The sequence below is a fragment of the Calidris pugnax genome, unplaced genomic scaffold (genome assembly GCF_001431845.1).
Source record: "Calidris pugnax isolate Ruff unplaced genomic scaffold, ASM143184v1 scaffold70, whole genome shotgun sequence".
NCBI lineage: Eukaryota > Metazoa > Chordata > Aves > Charadriiformes > Scolopacidae > Calidris > Calidris pugnax.
In genome coordinates, this window is record NW_015090862.1 from 6,298,698 (window position 1) to 6,316,320 (window position 17,623).

General features: G+C 34.5%; 1 protein-coding gene across 6 annotated transcripts in view; it reads left to right on the forward strand.

The window, feature by feature from the left end:
- The window catches only part of NEDD4 (neural precursor cell expressed, developmentally down-regulated 4, E3 ubiquitin protein ligase), a 59,953-nt gene that overhangs the window by 36,937 nt on the left and 5,393 nt on the right, over positions 1–17,623 (forward strand). For 3 of the 6 annotated variants that reach the window (XM_014944650.1, XM_014944647.1, XM_014944651.1), the window contains 20 exons: positions 623–684; positions 2,304–2,406; positions 3,286–3,455; positions 4,046–4,163; positions 4,290–4,457; positions 6,081–6,146; positions 6,773–6,892; positions 7,268–7,474; positions 8,488–8,565; positions 8,770–8,824; positions 8,922–8,980; positions 9,886–9,951; positions 12,091–12,320; positions 12,944–13,065; positions 13,165–13,235; positions 14,788–14,883; positions 15,964–16,037; positions 16,186–16,246; positions 16,772–16,831; positions 16,930–17,037. In XM_014944650.1, the coding sequence (XP_014800136.1) occupies positions 623–684; positions 2,304–2,406; positions 3,286–3,455; positions 4,046–4,163; positions 4,290–4,457; positions 6,081–6,146; positions 6,773–6,892; positions 7,268–7,474; positions 8,488–8,565; positions 8,770–8,824; positions 8,922–8,980; positions 9,886–9,951; positions 12,091–12,320; positions 12,944–13,065; positions 13,165–13,235; positions 14,788–14,883; positions 15,964–16,037; positions 16,186–16,246; positions 16,772–16,831; positions 16,930–17,037 (2,094 nt within the window). Of the gene's footprint in view, positions 1–622; positions 685–2,303; positions 2,407–3,285; positions 3,456–4,045; positions 4,164–4,289; positions 4,458–6,080; positions 6,147–6,772; positions 6,893–7,267; positions 7,475–8,487; positions 8,566–8,769; positions 8,825–8,908; positions 8,981–9,885; positions 9,952–12,090; positions 12,321–12,943; positions 13,066–13,164; positions 13,236–14,787; positions 14,884–15,963; positions 16,038–16,185; positions 16,247–16,771; positions 16,832–16,929; positions 17,038–17,623 lie in introns of those variants that run through there. The other 3 variants (XR_001412353.1, XM_014944649.1, XR_001412354.1) reach the window with 3 other exon arrangements.

Consider the following 17,623-nt stretch of genomic DNA (forward strand, 5'->3'; position numbering starts at 1 on the left):
ATGTCACTTTTGTGAATCAGAACAGAGAATTTCTCATAATGGATTCTTTTGTGATTATTTTTTATCCCCAAGTCCTAAAGCTAGAAATGGCTTTTTATGTATGTTGTATGCAAAAAAAAAAAAAAAAAATCCCCAAAAGAATTTCTCATAATGGATTCTTTTGTGATTATTTTTTATCCCCAAGTCCTAAAGCTAGAAATGGCTTTTTATGTATGTTGTATGAAAAAAAAAAAAAAAAAATCCCCAAAAGCAAAGCCAAACCAAAGTTTTTTAGGTGGAGTTTTTTGGTATTTTTTTTGTAAAATACTGAGGGAGGAAAAAGAGTTATGATAGACCTTTTAAATGTGAAAATTGAAAATCTATTTCTGGATTTCAGGCTAAACAGGGTTTTTTCCATACTTTAGAAACTGTAATATATATATACACTGAGAGGTATTATTTTTTTTTTCTTGAACCGGGGAATTAACCTTACTACTAAGATTAAAGCTGGTGTTGCTACTTCTGTATCTAAACCTGTAATTTAAATTCTGAAATGTTAAATTCATTGTAAGCTTATGATAATTTTCTTTAACTTCAAGTGTTTGACACAGATTTTTCTTCAAAAAAACTTGTCTTATTCCAGACAGAAAATCCAAGTATGGAGAGACCATATACATTTAAGGATTTTGTCCTTCATCCAAGAAGGTTAGTAAATACCACATAAAAATATCTAAACAGTGCTGTTAAGTAATTACTTGCACGTAAATACTGTCTAAATTTTTATGTTTTCATGAAAGAAATTTGAGAACCAATGGAGTAAGAAATTTGTGGTTCTATTGAAAAAGTCAGAATTTGTTTAGATACTGGTAGATTATTTGTTAAGAGTGAACAGCTTTTCTTCAGACCATCATAAAATTCACATTGTAACTTCATCTGACCAATTTACTGTTTTGCTGAACAGTGAAATCAGTGACCAATGTTATGCCTAACTAATTTATCCCTTTTCAACTTGAAATAGTTTCCTGCCTTCCTGTCTCTTTTGTTTGCCTCCTTCACGTATGCTGTTCCATGTGACTTTAGTTATAAACATAACAAAACTTTAACTGAAAAGCTGCTAAACATTTAGGAAGGCCTTAGTTAAAAAAACAAGGAATTTTTAAACAATAGGTAACACTTTGACGCTGCTATTACTTTTATGCATTTCATGTTTGGTTTTAAAATGTAGATTTACAACCAAAATCTGAGCAGTTTTTAGCAACTTTTGTTAGAAATAAAGTACATAAAAATACATGTCAGTGTTTTTCAGATAATAGGTTCTAATTTAGAAGTAACATCAGAACATATGGGATCTATAGATTTTTCTCAGCGACACTGGTAGCAGAAGTATTTTTAAAATATTTTACACTTCTTGATTTTTAAGCAGCTCAATGCTTTTAACTGACTTCGTGACTTTCAAGTTTCATTTTTTCTGAATTTAACATTTCTTATCCTATAAACGAAGGAAGAATAATATTTATTGTCTCGACAAAAATTCAGTTGTTGTTTTAGTCAAGGATCTGACCTCGTCTTGTGGCTAACACATGGATTTGGCAGTGCTTTGTAGTAAATGATGCTGCTCCAGGTTCAGGCACTTTTCTGCCTTGAAATCTTCCTGTAACTTTTAGATGCTCTAGTATTGATAATGCATGTTTAAATTTTGCTCATATTTGTATTTATTGAGACAGGAATAGTAATAAAAATGAGGTTGCTACCTTCCCAATACCTCAAGCTGAGTAAGAATTATTAACATGATGATACGCTGAAATGAATTGCTTTAACTGTTGTATTGGAAAGTAAGATAGTAGGTTACTTCCTCCTTCAAAGAGATGTGGGCTTTTCTGTAACCAAAACACAATCTGAATGAACAAGTTCATAATCCAACATGTAATGCTTTTCTGGATATCAGGAAATCTAATTCACTTTTTCTGCATGGCAAAAAAACCCAACCAACAAAAAACCAAAGCATTAGTCTGTAGTGATGTAGGGGTTTGGGTATGTGCAGATATCCAGTCGACTCATTAGTGATATTTTCAGAACTCTTATTTTCTTTATTTTTTATAACAATAGTCAAAGAGAAAGGTTTCCAGTCGTGGTACATAATATCATGGTGTATCCAGAAGTCTAAAAACTCAAGACTATTATAGACCTTCAATAATTTAAACTATAAAAAGCCAAGTTTCTGTTAAAAAGCCAAAGATTAATGCTCTAGCTGTGCTTTTCCAGCCATTTATTTCCAGATAATTTCAAAAGTGCACGATAAGAACATTTTCTTTTCTGTTTTGCAGCCATAAATCCAGAGTTAAAGGCCACCTTAGGTTAAAAATGACTTACTTGCCTAAAAGCAATGGGTCTGAAGAAGAATCCACAGAACAGGCTGAAGAATTGGAGGTGGGAAAAGTTGTATTTATTGCTGAAGAACTTAGCAAATATCTTCTTTATTAAGGGTAGTCAGAGTAAAAATGAATGTTAGGAATCACTAAGCTAGAAATAGTGTTTTAGAAACAAACCATTTAAAAGCGATTGCTTATATCTTACATAAAAGTTGTAAGTCTGCATAAGAATTCTGGAGCAGTTTTTCTAACTGAAGGAGTGGCTTTATATAGTATCTAAAAAAGAAAACATACATTAGGCTTTTGATTTTATTCTGATACTGACTTGCCATATGTCTGTGTAACTTTTCTTGTTTAGAATTAATGGAAGTATCCTTGCCCAGTTTTTACTGCTGTTTAATGCTGTTTGACCCCAACCAGCCAGACACTGACATCTTGCTGGTTTTAGAATGTCAGCCCTTTCTATTTTATAGGGATATTTTGATCTTAATTACTTAACATTTGTAATGTTTCTAAGCACAACCAGTTTAGATCAATGGTGTTCCTTTCAAGTCTTAAACAACTCCATTCAGCATTACCACCTTTGCTGTAATTAAACTTTCTGTTACAAAATGGTATGCTTATCTGACTAGTGCAGCATACGTATGAAACAAAATTTATTTACTTTTTTTAATCTATTCTCTGAATACTATTTATTTTCCTGGAATAAACAACTTTTGATGCTAATATCTTTAAGAAACTTGAGTTAAAAATAAGATTTCTGCATATGTACTTTGTCCTATCATTTCTTGAGAAATATACACAATAAAACCCAGAGCCAGTCTTGCCAACTTAAGGTGTAGTAGAACTGCACCTTAAAAAGGAGGGTGGTTTAATAAACTGAGATACTTTTTCAACTTTGGTAATATTAAAGGTATTAAATATTAATATCTCTTAGCCTGGGTGGATTATATTGGACCAACCAGATGCTGCTAGCCAGCCACAACAGCAGCAGCAGGAATCTCCTCCGCTGCCTTCAGGCTGGGAAGAAAGGCAAGACATCCTTGGAAGGACCTACTATGTCAATCATGAGTTCAGAAGAACACAGTGGAAAAGACCAACTGCACAGTATGTATTTTGGCCTGAAAATTCAAGTCTTACATTAACTATTGTAACTACTTCACTCTCGTTATGTTGAAAGCCAGAACTTGAAAGTCAACAGCTTGAGAATTAGGAGAGAACTTTCCATAGCGTAACCTTCAAGCCCATGTATAATGGTCACTGCCTACTGGTCAGTTTAACTGCTCAGAACTCTTGCTGTTCTCTGGAAGTATGCATTCTAACAGAAACTGGTTGCAATTGTGAGACTTAATAACTGTTGTAATGGAAAGGAAATTATTTTCCAGCTCTAGGCCTGGTTCCTCCTTCCCAACAGGGACTGCATTAAATTATTTACCTTGCTTTTCTCAAATAATTTTCTTTTCCCTTAGCATGTGAATTACGAAAATAATGCCTGGAATGTTATCTGGTTCTTTGCTTTAACTTACACTTCACTGGACATGAATGCTTATTCTTTTTAAACAGTTTATGTTAATTTTTATAGCTCATGACTGTTTCTTTTTCTTCTGCCAATGTATGTTGTTGCTATTAGCCTAGTTTACTGTTGAAAGATAAAACATGTCTACTGTATGCTGACTTCCCAACTGCCCCCCCACCAGGGACAATGTAGCTGCTGCAGATATTGGTAGTGTGCAGTTGGAGGCCCAGCATGTGTTCACTCATCGGCGACAGATATCAGAGGATACAGAAAATCTAGACAACAGAGATTCTCCTGAGGTAAAACCAATCTCTATATGAGTCTGAAATGCAAGTAACTTTTTAATCTAGTTAAAGAGCTTGTCTTAACTATTTATTATTTGGAACTACTTTTGCAAAATGTTTTTCCTTATTTTCTTTTTAAAGAGCTGGGAAATTATAACTGAAGATGAGGCTACAATGTATAGCAATCAGAACCTTCAAATACCTCTCTCACAGAGTAATTGTGATATACAGACTCATCTTGCAGAAGAATTGAATACTAGACTTACTACCTCTGGAAGTTCAGCTACTGGCCAGTCGGCAGCCTACACTGTAAATTATTTTTCTCATTCTTCTAACATACAGAAACTTCTATAATATTCTGCACAAAATGTTACTGTGATAGAATTAGATCCGTAAGCACTTAATATTAACAATTATATTTCTAATTTTGTGTCAAATGCAGAGAATTTAAGAGTAATCTTTTTATGATAGAACCCTATCTAAGCAAATATTTCATTCTTCCTCAGTTTGCTTATATGAATTTCTTCCTGAGATTAAAACAGACTTGTGTTAACTGTTTTTCAGTCTGTAAGTCTACCTCTTACTCTAATGTCGTACTGAGTACTGCTGAAAACTACAGATGAAGAAAGCTGTCTGTATCCTGAAAGCTTATTTCTAAGGGAGTCGTGCTATATTGGTTACTTTTTCCACTAGGACAAGTTTTAAGATAACTCAGTTTTCCTTGTGAATCTTGGGAAAAGGCTTTATGACTGAACTGAGTAAACCTGGTGACTCCAGAGCCATGAAAAAGGGTCCTCGTATATATAGTTCCACAACCCTTGTACCAGTTACGAGACTTGGCTGATCTCTCAGTAAGTTTGTTCAGCTTGCTAACCCAGCAGAAAACTACTCTCTTTTTCCCCAAACTCTGTTTTTCAGTGTTTTAGCAAGCTGAAACAGCATCCTAGGTTGTCTGACAAATACTACACTGGCAAAGAGAAAGCAACAGGAGTGTACACAGCCAGGAGTGAGACTTGTCTTTTTGGTGGTAGCAAGCAATTAAATAAGCTCAGCTGTTTTATGAAACCCGAGCTCCACAGGCAGCCTTGTAACCTGATATGTGACTTGAGAAATCCACTGTCCATTGAGGAAAGCCTCTAAAGGTGACCCAGACCATCTAGTCTGTAAGACTTTCATATTTAAATCAAATCATTAGCTTTTGTGATGCTAAGAAAGCCATTCCAAATGTAAATTTGGAATTGACAATGTTTTTCTAAGTTTGAACAAAGGCATTACCAGTGTTGCTGGAAACAGCAAAATGACACTAACAAGACTTTACTTGATTTCTACTATTCAGAATCCCAAGGATAGCAAGAAAACTGTTACTTCAGCTGTTACTGTTACTTAAGCTAGTTGCTTAATTGTAGCAGATGAGAACTAAATAGGGCTCTAGGTGGAAAGGTAGATGCTTATGCAAAGTCCAGGGATTGAATTACTCTTCTCAAACTGCATGTCTCAGACTCATATCTTGTCATTATTAACTTAATCTCCTGTCTGAAAAGTTGCATTGGCTCTGATATACCACAGTCTTTAGCCTGCTGACAAGATAATGCAGGAAGTATACTGTAAATTCAATTCTATACTGTAAATTCAATTGTAATGTAACTGGTTGCAATTAACTCTTAATGTTTTAAGTGCCAAAACATCCATTGTTAGAGTTTTCCGAGCTTTCACAAGCCTCTGTATTATTCTGTTTTAAGGGTATAATAGACTTAATGTTTCTAGCAATGTTAAAACAGCGTTCCAAAATAGTGTATTAAACTGACATTTCAAAACAAATAAGACACTTTGTTCAAGATGAAAATGGTAATAGCGTGATAACCATTGTTGACTGTTTTCTGCCATCCTTAAAGCTGCAATAATAGCTAATATGTCATTCTTCTCTGCTTCAAGAACCATTCCAGCAGAAGAGGTAGCCTGCAAACATACAGAGTTGAAGAGCAGCCTGCACATCCAGTGGTACGTCGTTTTCCAAAAACACAGGCTTGTGAAGCAGAGAAGTTGAAAGTTTTTATTCATGTAGAACTTTTAAAACTATGTATTATGTGCTGACATTTTAAATGAGATTTGGCTGCCTTCTGGCAACTGTCCTGACAAAATTGGAATGATAAGTCTAGTAAGATTGGAGTTCAGTTGTAAAGCTTTCATGTTCCAACTTTGTGGTTTTGGTTTAACATTAGTTTAATGCATGGATAGAACCTGCAGAAGGAAGTAGTCTTCCCATGAAGCTGTGAGCTTCGGTTTTCAAATTGTTTGCTTTATAATTACAAGCTGTACCACCTGCTGCAAACTTACAATGAGCTCGTAGCCATAAGTATGAGGCTGGATCAGCCATGCCTAAACCAGGTATATAAATGAATCCTCTTAGATGAGGAGCTTGAGTCTGGGGAGGTGGGAAGTAGTTTCTGTTACTTCATCCTGTCCAGTAAGGATTTAAATCCTGATTTTCTATTTTATCCAATCTGCAAAAATAATGAACCTTCTGAATTATAGTTTTGTTGTTTTAAGTTGACAAAAGAAAGCCTTTTCATAGTCACTTTCATAGTTTACTTAACTGTTTTTCTTCTGATATCACTACTACTTAGTTACTGCCTACTTCATCTGGGTTACCCCCAGGCTGGGAAGAACGACAAGATGAAAAGGGGAGGTCATATTATATAGATCACAATTCTAGAACCACTACCTGGATAAAGCCAGTCGTACAGGTACCGTCTGTTTTCTAAGTATTAATGTTTTTATTCGTTTAACCTTTTAAACATCTCACATAATAGAAGCAAAATTTAGAGACCCCTTTGAAATAGCACATGTGAAAGGCATAAACTGGTAAAGCACTACATAAAATATCTGAGAGAATGCAGTGAGAGTTAGGAATGGTGATATTTATGGCAACTCACTCTACTATTAAAGTACCAAGAAAACCTTCTGGAGGGTGATAGCTGATGGAGAAGCCTGAAAAACCTGTTTTAACCTTGGTAGCATAACCAGTGATTGTTAGTCAATGTTGTTGATATTAGATGAAAATATATTGCTCCACAGGGCTTTGATTTATTTTAATTATTTTTGTTTGTCATTTACCGTAGATTGCTACGGAACCAAGTCAGTTGTCAGCTGCACAAAGTATCTCTGTAGGAAGACAACCACAAGCAACATCAAGTGATTCATCACAACAGTCTTCTCAGCAGCAGCCTGAAATGGAGCAAGGATTTCTCCCTAAAGGCTGGGAAGTCCGACATGCACCCAATGGGAGACCGTTCTTTATTGACCACAATACCAAAACTACAACATGGGTAATGGAAAACTGCTCTCGTGGACTGAAATTCCAATTTCTTTCAAAGCTTTCGGCGAGCTTCTGTAGATTTCTTTAGTGACAAGATAGCTGTGTCATGTCTGTTAAGGAACATATGTTGTAAAAATTCTAAGTCATTTAAAATATCAGTCATGAGTAGAACATTATGAATTTTATAAACTGTATTGGCACTTGAAAGTTTAGGTTGGAAGGAGGAAAATACTGTTGTATATAGGAATTTGTTTCACAGATGTAAAGTGTCTCCTAAATGACACTTCTGTCATAACTGTAAAACTGCGATAGCATATATGCACTGTTAACAGAAATCAGTTTTGTAAACTTACCTTCAACAGGAAATCCATTACCTTCATCATATGGTGTAGAGCACAAGGCATGTTTCTGTGAATTGGTAAGAAGCAGGGCAGGTGCAACTACCATATGGATGAGGAAGTTGTACAGCTACAGTTCCACGAGTGGCACTGCATTCCACTAGGCAGTGCTAATAGATGGACGTAAGCATTTAAAGAGTAGGTCAGTACTGCTGTCAGGTGAAAGAGAATAGAGAAATGCATTAAATTGTTTCAAAATGAATATTCATTTCTTCAGGATTATGGAAAGACTTCATTTAACACAAGCACCTTCCCCCTACCCCCTAAAAAACCCTAAACCAACCAAGTAAACCAAAAAAAAACCACCCCAACCACCAAACACAACAAGCATAAGGTATGCCAGAAACTGTGTGGAAAGATTAATTCAATTCAGTTACACTGAAATTGACTTGAATGAGGGATTTTTATATATATATATATACACGTAAAATAGGTCATCAGAAGATGTTTGTAAACTATTGGAGGACTGAGAATCCCCAAGGAACTACCTGGTGGCAGAATATGCTACAATTATCTAGTTAGTACTAGGCATATTCTTTAAACAATCATTAATAAAGAGGAAAAAATTAAGAGCAAAAAAAAACTACCAAAGGATTTTAACATGCTGCTTGTTTTGTTTTCAAAGGAAGACCCAAGACTGAAAAATTCTGCTCATCCAAGGCGAAAGACTTCCCTAGATCCTGTAGACCTTGGGCCATTACCAGTAAGTGTACTTGTTTTGCAGATACAATTTAAATACTTAAATTAGCACTATCAAAACTTGCACATGAGAAAATAAAAACTACTTTATTTTGAATTCCACTGCTGAGAGTAGATGGAGCAGGGGACTGCCCCTAACTGCAGATCATATTGAGTTCTGTGCAAACTGTATGGTGAGAAATTTATAGTAAGTGTCTCCTTCTTACAGCCGGGGTGGGAAGAGCGAACTCACACAGATGGAAGAATATTCTTCATAAACCACAGTATGTACAATGTTGTACACTGTTGTCTCCCCCCACTCATCATTTTATTTCTGAACATTATATAAATTAATGGAACTAATTAAGAAATGTCTTGCAGATACAAAGAAAACACAATGGGAGGATCCTCGACTGCAGAATGTGGCAATAACTGGACCAGTAAGCTTTTCTTATGTAGCTTTACATATTTTTCAAGAACATTGCTAAGAGCAAACTCTTGTCATTTATCAGATACTCGGTCTAGATGATGAAACTTCAGGGTATTTGAGCAAGGCATTTCTATTCCTTTTTAAAGACTGTTTAGAAAGCATTCTGTGGAAATGGCCTTTAAATGCTAGAAAGGTCAGTTCCCATAGTAGTAAGAAACTTTCCTTATAGACTGGGGAGGGGGGACATCTGAAGTGGGTAAGAAACTTTATTTTTTTTATCTACAGTGTCCAAAACAAAACTAACTCAATTCATGAAGTGAACTTGAAAAAAAAATGAAGGAAAAAAAAAAGGCTTTAAAAGGAATTAAATTAATTTCCAACTGAAAAATAATTATCTAGCCTTGATACTTAATCTGAAGTGCAAAATTACCAGCACTAATTGCAAAGACAGTACACATTATAATTATAGATGGGTTTTAGTGTTCAGCTGATATCTGTGTTTATTAATAGCCCACATATGTAAACAACCTTCTCTGTCCATGGAAAATCGAGGTGTTTGTAGCCAGGTCTCTCATGATACAGCAAGGAAAGACTATGCGTTAAGTCAGCAAAGGCATTTTGGTCACTTTGATCTGGGCCAGTCAGTGATCTTAGTCAGTCACATCAGCCAGTAGCGAAGTACAGGATAAATTCTGTGGGACTGATCAGAACAAATGATCTGAACAGATAAGTACTTTTCATTTCAGATGTTTTGAACTGCCCATATATTTATAAATTAAAGTCTCCCACGATACTTAGTAAAACATGTATTCCTCTCTTCTCAGAACTTAAATATATTGTCTGTTTCACATAGACTAGTTTATATTACATTAATTGTTAGGAGTATCTCAAGTGCTTCTTCTTTTCTTTTCAAAGGCTGTGCCTTATTCCAGAGACTATAAGCGGAAGTATGAGTTCTTCAGAAAAAAATTGAAGAAACAGGTTAGTAATCAGTAGGAATTGAGCAGAAGATTAAGAAACTTATGCCCCTAAACAAAGGAAAGCTTAGGTTACAGCACAAGGCACTTGAACTCTGTAACCTGCTTAGGGAAGGTACATTGACTGTCTGATCACAAATACATTTGTGAAGCAGCAACTTGGTATCAATTAGCAATTAACAATTACATAACAGTAGGGTTAGTAACTTCATGCAGTGATGACACTGCAAGCAGTCTACTTGAAAAAGCAGAAATTCTAAAAGGTTAGAGAAGTTGTTTTTGAAGCTCAGAATATGGATATAGAAGTTCTCAGAATGCATTTTAGACTGTTCAGATAGAAAACTACTGTCATCTTGGTCAGGCAAGATGACTGTAATACATTGGTATAGCCTTAAAATCTTAAGTTTAATGAATCTCATTTGCAAGTACCAGTTGAAATGACAGTGGCAGAGATATTTATAACGCAGAGCATAAAAGACTGTAAATAGCATCTGGATCTCCAGATAACAATGGCTCTTTGCACAACTGCAATCAAATTTGGTATTCTTGGGAGATATATGTACGTAATAATAGCGTTAGAGTTCAGACTCATGCTTCATCTTTTACTTACCGAGTCTGTCTCTAGCCTATGCATTTTGAGCTCATCTGTAAATTGTTCACAATTGTATATGCACCCTTTTTTGTGTTCCTAGTCAGACAAGTTTGGCATTCATTCAGATGTCATTATCCTAATTTGAAATGTGATAGCTCAGCCACACAATATAATTGTAGCATTTTAAGAATAAGATACACGTGTAGATTTTAAAGCATACATTACTATTGCCTTTTAAGTATTCACAAATACCTAAAAGGCAATAGTAGGGTAATCGATTGATTTATATTGAGAATTAATTATTGAATAGTATTTTAATCAATTCAGTTTGGTTTTAGTAAATGATTTTATTGTTGCTTGAACTTTTTTTCTGAAAAGTTTATTTACAACTAAAACCAGGAAAAAAAAATATATTTTTTTTTAACTGTAGGGTTATTTGCTGCTTTCTGAAATTATGACAAAGACCTATATGTTTCAGCCACCTTGTAAATTAGAGTATTTTGCAACTTGGAAAATGATAAATACTGTGCTTAATTAGTAATTATTTTTTGTTTGTAGTTTGGATCAAACTGTTGCTGCATAGGCGTTACATTTAAATGCTGCATTCATATTTTTTTATCTCAGACATTTAGAACAGATGATTTAAGGAGTATAAGAAAATAAAAAGAAAGTATATCTGAGTGTGTGCTCTTCAAACTGATTGTATTAAATATATCTGCATTCAAAAATCCATTATTTCTATTCAGTGTGTGACTAATTCTTTGAAATATTGAGTTTCATTGCATCATCCTAATCTAGTCATAGATAAACACAAGTTGAAATTTCCTGTTCCCACTTTCACTGAATTTCTCAATTTTGCCTGAAGCAATTGCTGAAATAAACTGGCTGGAAACAAGTGAAATTAAGAAAATACTCTGTTCTCATATGGTGATTTAATGATTCAGCAAAGCTCAGCAGCAAATATGAGCTCCTTGGATATTTTTTCTTTAAATACTTTCCTATATGATAGTAAATATAAACCTTGTGATTTGTTCCTGTGATTTCAAATTTGAAGTGGGCTGATTTTTATTTTACTATTGTAGGAATACTTGTTTGTTATGTATGTCTTAAGTAAGAGAACTGGACACCTAGCTTTGTAGTTAAAATATTGAAATAGAAGATGAAATAAGTCAGGTAAAATTGTTCCAAAATAATTTTATTTATAAACTCTGAGCTCTTTCTTTATAATTGAGCTTATAGTATGATGAATTTTCAGTGTTAAAAAATATTCCATGCCTTGCTGCATGCAGAACAGCTGAGCATATGCTGTTACAAGTAAGAACTTATTTTAACCCTATTTGCTTAGTGTAAAAGAGAACTTAGTATCTGAAACTGTCTATTTACATAATCAGATGTAAATAGAGCCTTTTGTCAGTCATATTCTGTTATGTTTCCAAATTATTTATGAAAAGGATTTGTGTGCTATTATTTGTTTACAGAATTTGCATACTCTGCAAGATTAAAAGATGTTGGGTTTTGTTCTATGGTTTCTTTTTCTTTTTTTTTTTTTAGAGTGATATTCCAAATAGATTTGAAATGAAAATTCATCGCACAACAATCCTTGAAGATTCTTATAGAAGAATTATAGCTGTAAAGAGAGCAGACTTCCTTAAAGCAAGACTTTGGATTGAATTTGATGGTGAAAAAGGTTTAGACTATGGAGGAGTGGCTAGGGAATGGTTCTTCCTTCTCTCTAAAGAAATGTTTAATCCTTATTATGGATTGTTCGAATATTCAGCTACGTAAGTAATACAGGTCTGGAAGACATGAAGACTAGTTAGGGAAACCAGATCAATTATATTTCTCATACCTACTTCAAATTGGAATGACTTTTCTTTTTTTTCCTCCCCTCCTAAGCTGTATAGGTGGGTTTAATTGTTAATAACTGCAATATTCTGCACTGATTCTTAGTTTGACAGAAGAATAATGTGGAGACAGTACCTGTGCTTTTTTTTTTAGTAGCCTAACGTAAGCCATGTCATCTTTGCATGGACAAGCACACACTTGCAACCATCTACTACTTACAGAAGAGGCAGTATTTAACAAATAATGCGGACAATGTTATTCTGACTACTTTAAAGTTAATAGGAGTTAAGCCCTTCTCTTTGGCATGTCTCTAATTTACCAAGATAGTTCATGGTGTTTCAAAACTGTTATTTCTGCTATGCTAATAGAATCTTCTCTTGAGTGTTGTTTAATATTAGATTAGTGATTTATTAATCCAGATATAATTATTTTTTCAACTTCATGAAAAATAATACCTGATTTAACCAGTGATGTCTTTCAGATTATCAAATGTGGGACTGTTCCAATAGTACAACATTTTGTTTTTCTTTCTTTTCTCTGCTCTCTCCCTCAACTTCAGAGATAACTATACTCTGCAGATCAATCCAAACTCTGGACTTTGCAATGAAGATCATCTCTCTTATTTCAAGTTTATAGGTCGTGTAGCTGGAATGGCTGTTTACCATGGAAAACTTTTGGATGGTTAGTATTTATTTTATGTAATATGATATTTAGATTAATATTGTACATACTTTGATTTTTAAGTTACATACTCTTCAATTTATTTGTTCTTCTTTAAAGCTTTTTTTATTCGTCCTTTTTACAAGATGATGCTCCAAAAACCAATAACGCTTCATGATATGGAGTCCGTGGTATGTAATTTGCTTTATCATGTATGTTAGGATTTCATGTTCATATTAATTTTTTAAAAATACATTTTTAATAACATTGTGAAGGTTGAAAGTGCATGAATCAAAGAAATTTTAGGCTACATCTTTTATAAGTTTCTAAGTTGTATAGGGATTAAAACTTCCAGTGAAAGTCAAAGACTGTGGTTTAGGTCAGTTAAGCTGTATTGAAAACGTGACTAAACTTTCTGTGATGTTTTCTTAAAATATTTTTAGACACCTAGGATTTTTAAAATTGAATATAAACATCTTTAGGATGCCGGTCTCAACCTGCTTTTTAAGTTTGTTTGCGTCTTTGATTATTAAAAAGAAATGTATTCTTATATTTTCAGAGACTGAAAATATTAATGAGTGATACAATGTAACATTTTTAGAGGAAAACATAGTCTTTAAAATTTTCTCGGTTGTTTGTTTCCCTGATAATGGCTCTTATCTAGAATAGTCGTGAGCAGAGTGATTCAGTCTCTTTAATCTGTTACTGATCCTGCTGCCCTGTAAGAATACAGAATATAGTTCCTATCTGTTTCTAAGTAACAGATTTATAGATGTGTCCCTTTTTTAAAAAAAAATTTTTTTCAGTACTATGGAATCACAAAAATGTTCTGGGTTGGAAGGGACCTTTAAGATCATCTAGTTCCAAAACCCCTGCCATGGGCAGGGACATCTTCCACCAGGCCAGGTGGCTCAAAGCCCCATCTACCCTGGCCACAGCTTTTCTGTGTCAGTCTCTCACCACCCTCAGAGTAAAGAATTTCTTCCCAATATCTAATCTAAATCTCCCCTCTTCTAGTTTAAAACTGTTACCCCTTGTTCTATTGCTACACTCCCTGATGAAGAATCCCTCCCCATCTTTTCTGTAGGTCCCTTTTAAGTACTGGAAGGCTGCTATAAGGTCTCTCTGGAGCCTTCTCTTCTGCAGGCTGAACAACTCCAATTCTAACAGCCTGTCCTCATAGCAGAGGTGCTCCAGTCCTCTGATCATCTTTGTGGCCCTCCTCCAGACCTGCTCAAGCAGGTCCAAGTCTTTCTTACGCTGGCGACCCCAGAGCTGGATGCAGCACTGCAGTTAGGTTCTCACCAGAGCAGAGTAGAGGGGCAGAATCACCTCCCTCAACCTGCGGCCAAGCTGCTTTTGATGCAGCCCAGGATGTGGTTGGCTTTATCTTTATTTTCATTTCCTAAGGCTCTTTGTAGTAATGCCCAAGTATAAAGGGAAGATAAATACAGGATGAGAGACAGAGGAGAGTCCAAAATACATTACTTCAGATAATGCTGTGACAAGATGTCACCATTTTGCTACGTGTGAGATTTTTAGTCCTGAGATTGCTGAGTTTTCAGGTTTCAAATGTCTTTAAAGGTCTTTGTAGCTTTGTAGAATTGATACAATTGCAGAGTCTGTCTATCTAATACAGGATTATCCTAGGTGTCAGCATTCTCTGGGCTGGAGTGGAGCCTCTTGTAGCTTAAAAGGTGGCTACTCTATTTTGTGTTTACTTTTTGTAATTCTCTCTCTTAGGATAGTGAATATTATAATTCTCTGAGATGGATTCTTGAAAATGATCCAACAGAACTGGACCTCCGATTTATAGTTGATGAAGAACTTTTTGGTCAGGTTAGTATGTTTATGTAAAGTAGAATAGACAAAACATGAAAGAAAACATCTGATCTGTGAAATTAGCAGATTTTGTCTGTATAGTAGTAAGGAAACCCTTTCTTTCACAGTCATGTTGGTTTGTTCACTCAGCTGCTTCTTTTAGCGGGCACGTGCTCTTGCAGTGCTCTTTCAGCCTGGCTGTGATGTGATAAAGGACTTGGAAATCAGCAGAGCTTTAAAAAATAGCTCATGCTTTTTTTCTTAAATCATACTTGTATTGAAATGTAGCTGTTACTGTGAGCGCAAGTGAGACTAAAATATCCATAGTCCTATTCCTTAATCTGGAGTAGGGATTGGGTTTATGTGATTGGCTGGAAAGGATGAACTCTTCTTGAAATGGCTGGAATCATAAAATTCACTGGTAGATAATAATGTTTTTTTCTCTAAGGTGTACTAGAAAACTATGGAATAAACAAGTGTGTTGTGAGTAGAAAGCTATCCAAGATAAGTCACGTAGAAATACCACAGGTCTTGAACAAAAATTCCAAATTACAGATGCCAACTAGATCTAAGTAGGATAATTACCTTTGTGGTCTTATGTAACTAAAGTGATTTTAAGTAGGAGTGTGAAAATGTACATCCATAATGAACTGAAAATCAGATATTTGTCTACTGAGGTTCTAAGAGTATAAATTGTTATGTAACAGATAAGCATATCGATTCGCTTTTTTACTGGGACCATTGCTGAAATCATTCTGTAAGTGTTTTCCTTGAGATTTGGAAAAAAGGCTGAGTCATCAAATATGCAGTTGGTGAAGTCCACATTACTAAGAACTTGTGTGCAAACTTGGGCAATTTATTGTAGCGGATCAAAAAAAAATGGAGGTTGCCCCATTGCAGTCTGGCATCCCTGAAAAATACTTTTTTTTTTTTAAACAATCAACAGAATTCTGTTTATGCAGGTGATCTGTGAAACTGATTCTAATTCTTATAGTTTACAAATTCTGCAGCCTTCAAGAGTTAACTAAATAACCTATTATTACTATATGAATTCTGTTACGTATCTCATCTAAGACCTATTCTATGTATTGCATTTAGACCCATCAACATGAACTGAAAAGTGGTGGATCAGAAATAGTTGTCACCAACAAGAACAAGAGAGACTACATTCAGTAAGTTGTGGTTACTGTGTGCGATATATCTCACTGTGTTGCACCTCTAGTAATAGTGGCTGTGTCTTACTTAGATTAACAAAGGGAGGATGATGCTTTGTATATAAATTGTCTTTATTTTAAATGCTGTTGCTTTGGTTTTTTACAGTCTTGTAATTCAGTGGAGATTTGTGAGCAGAGTACAGAAACAAATGGCAGCCTTTAAAGAGGTATAGTTTTAATAACAAAAGAAATTCTTCTAAGAATTTGTTGCATCTAATTTTAAGACTGGCTTTGTACTGTTTGGATAACTGTTTGGAGTGTCAGCTTTGAATTATTTCAGATTTTCTGGTCTGTTTTTACTGAGATGTTTAATTCATGTTGAAAAACTTGCTTATTTCTCATTGCTGGCTGACAGTTTTAGCTGTAGTGCAAACTATTTAATAAACTCTGCAGAAATGAAAATTAAATCAAACTAATAGAATTAAACTAGCTGGTTTATCCTGATTTGCATAAATGATACTGCATATATGATATTCAGACATACATATTCATCATTCAATGTAGCACAATAAAGATTTGAGAGAAGTTAGAATTAAAAGTACCATAGCCGAACTGAGGGCTGCTGGTGTCCAAACTTTTGTATTTGATGTTTTGCTTTGGCTCTGTTTACTAAAGCATATAAATACGATTCTCAGTGAACAAAAATGCTTAAATGATGCTGACTTGATTTTTTAAAAACTTCATTTTTTTAGGGCTTTTTTGAATTAATACCACAGGATCTGATTAAAATTTTCGATGAAAATGAGCTAGAGGTAAGTGTATTGTGGCAAAGAAAACAAATTATGTTGAAACTTAATCTTACTGACTTACGCTTTGGTGGTCTTTTGTTTTGTATTTTTTATCTGTATAGTTATTAATGTGTGGATTGGGAGATGTGGATGTGGCTGATTGGAAACTACATACAAAATACAAAAATGGCTACAACATAAACCATCAAGTAATACAGTGGTTCTGGAAGGTATTGTGAAGTTCTACTTTTTTACTTAAAACCTGTTCAAAAGCTCCTGCCTTTCAGCTATGCTAGTTTATTGTGTGATTCATCAATAGGTGAGTAAATATTTGATCATTAAAACTCCTGGAAAAGATAGTAAGAAAACTAAGGATGAGATGCGTGTATGTGATACGTAATGTACATACAGTACCGATACTGTTACAAAAAAAAATCCACATCTGACTGGGGTTAAAAATATTTCTGTGTAGGTTTTTCTGGCATGGTTACACTAAAGAGGTGTTAAACTCTTCTGTTTAATAAATTACAGAAATTTGGCTGCTAGTACATAATATCAGGAAACTTCAAAGAAAGTAGGGGCCAAATCTTCAAGGGAAGTATTTTAACAGCCTGCTAAGCCAGTAACCATACTCTTGTTACAGTGCCATTAAAAAATTGTTGACTTCATAGCTTTTAGCAATAGGCCGAGAGGTAGATTATGTGTGTCACTAAAAAAAATGCATATATACATAAAGGATAATGATTTAGAGATAGAAACTATGTTGCATAACTCTGCTAGCTTAAAATCTTAATTTAAAAATAAATCTTTAATTGT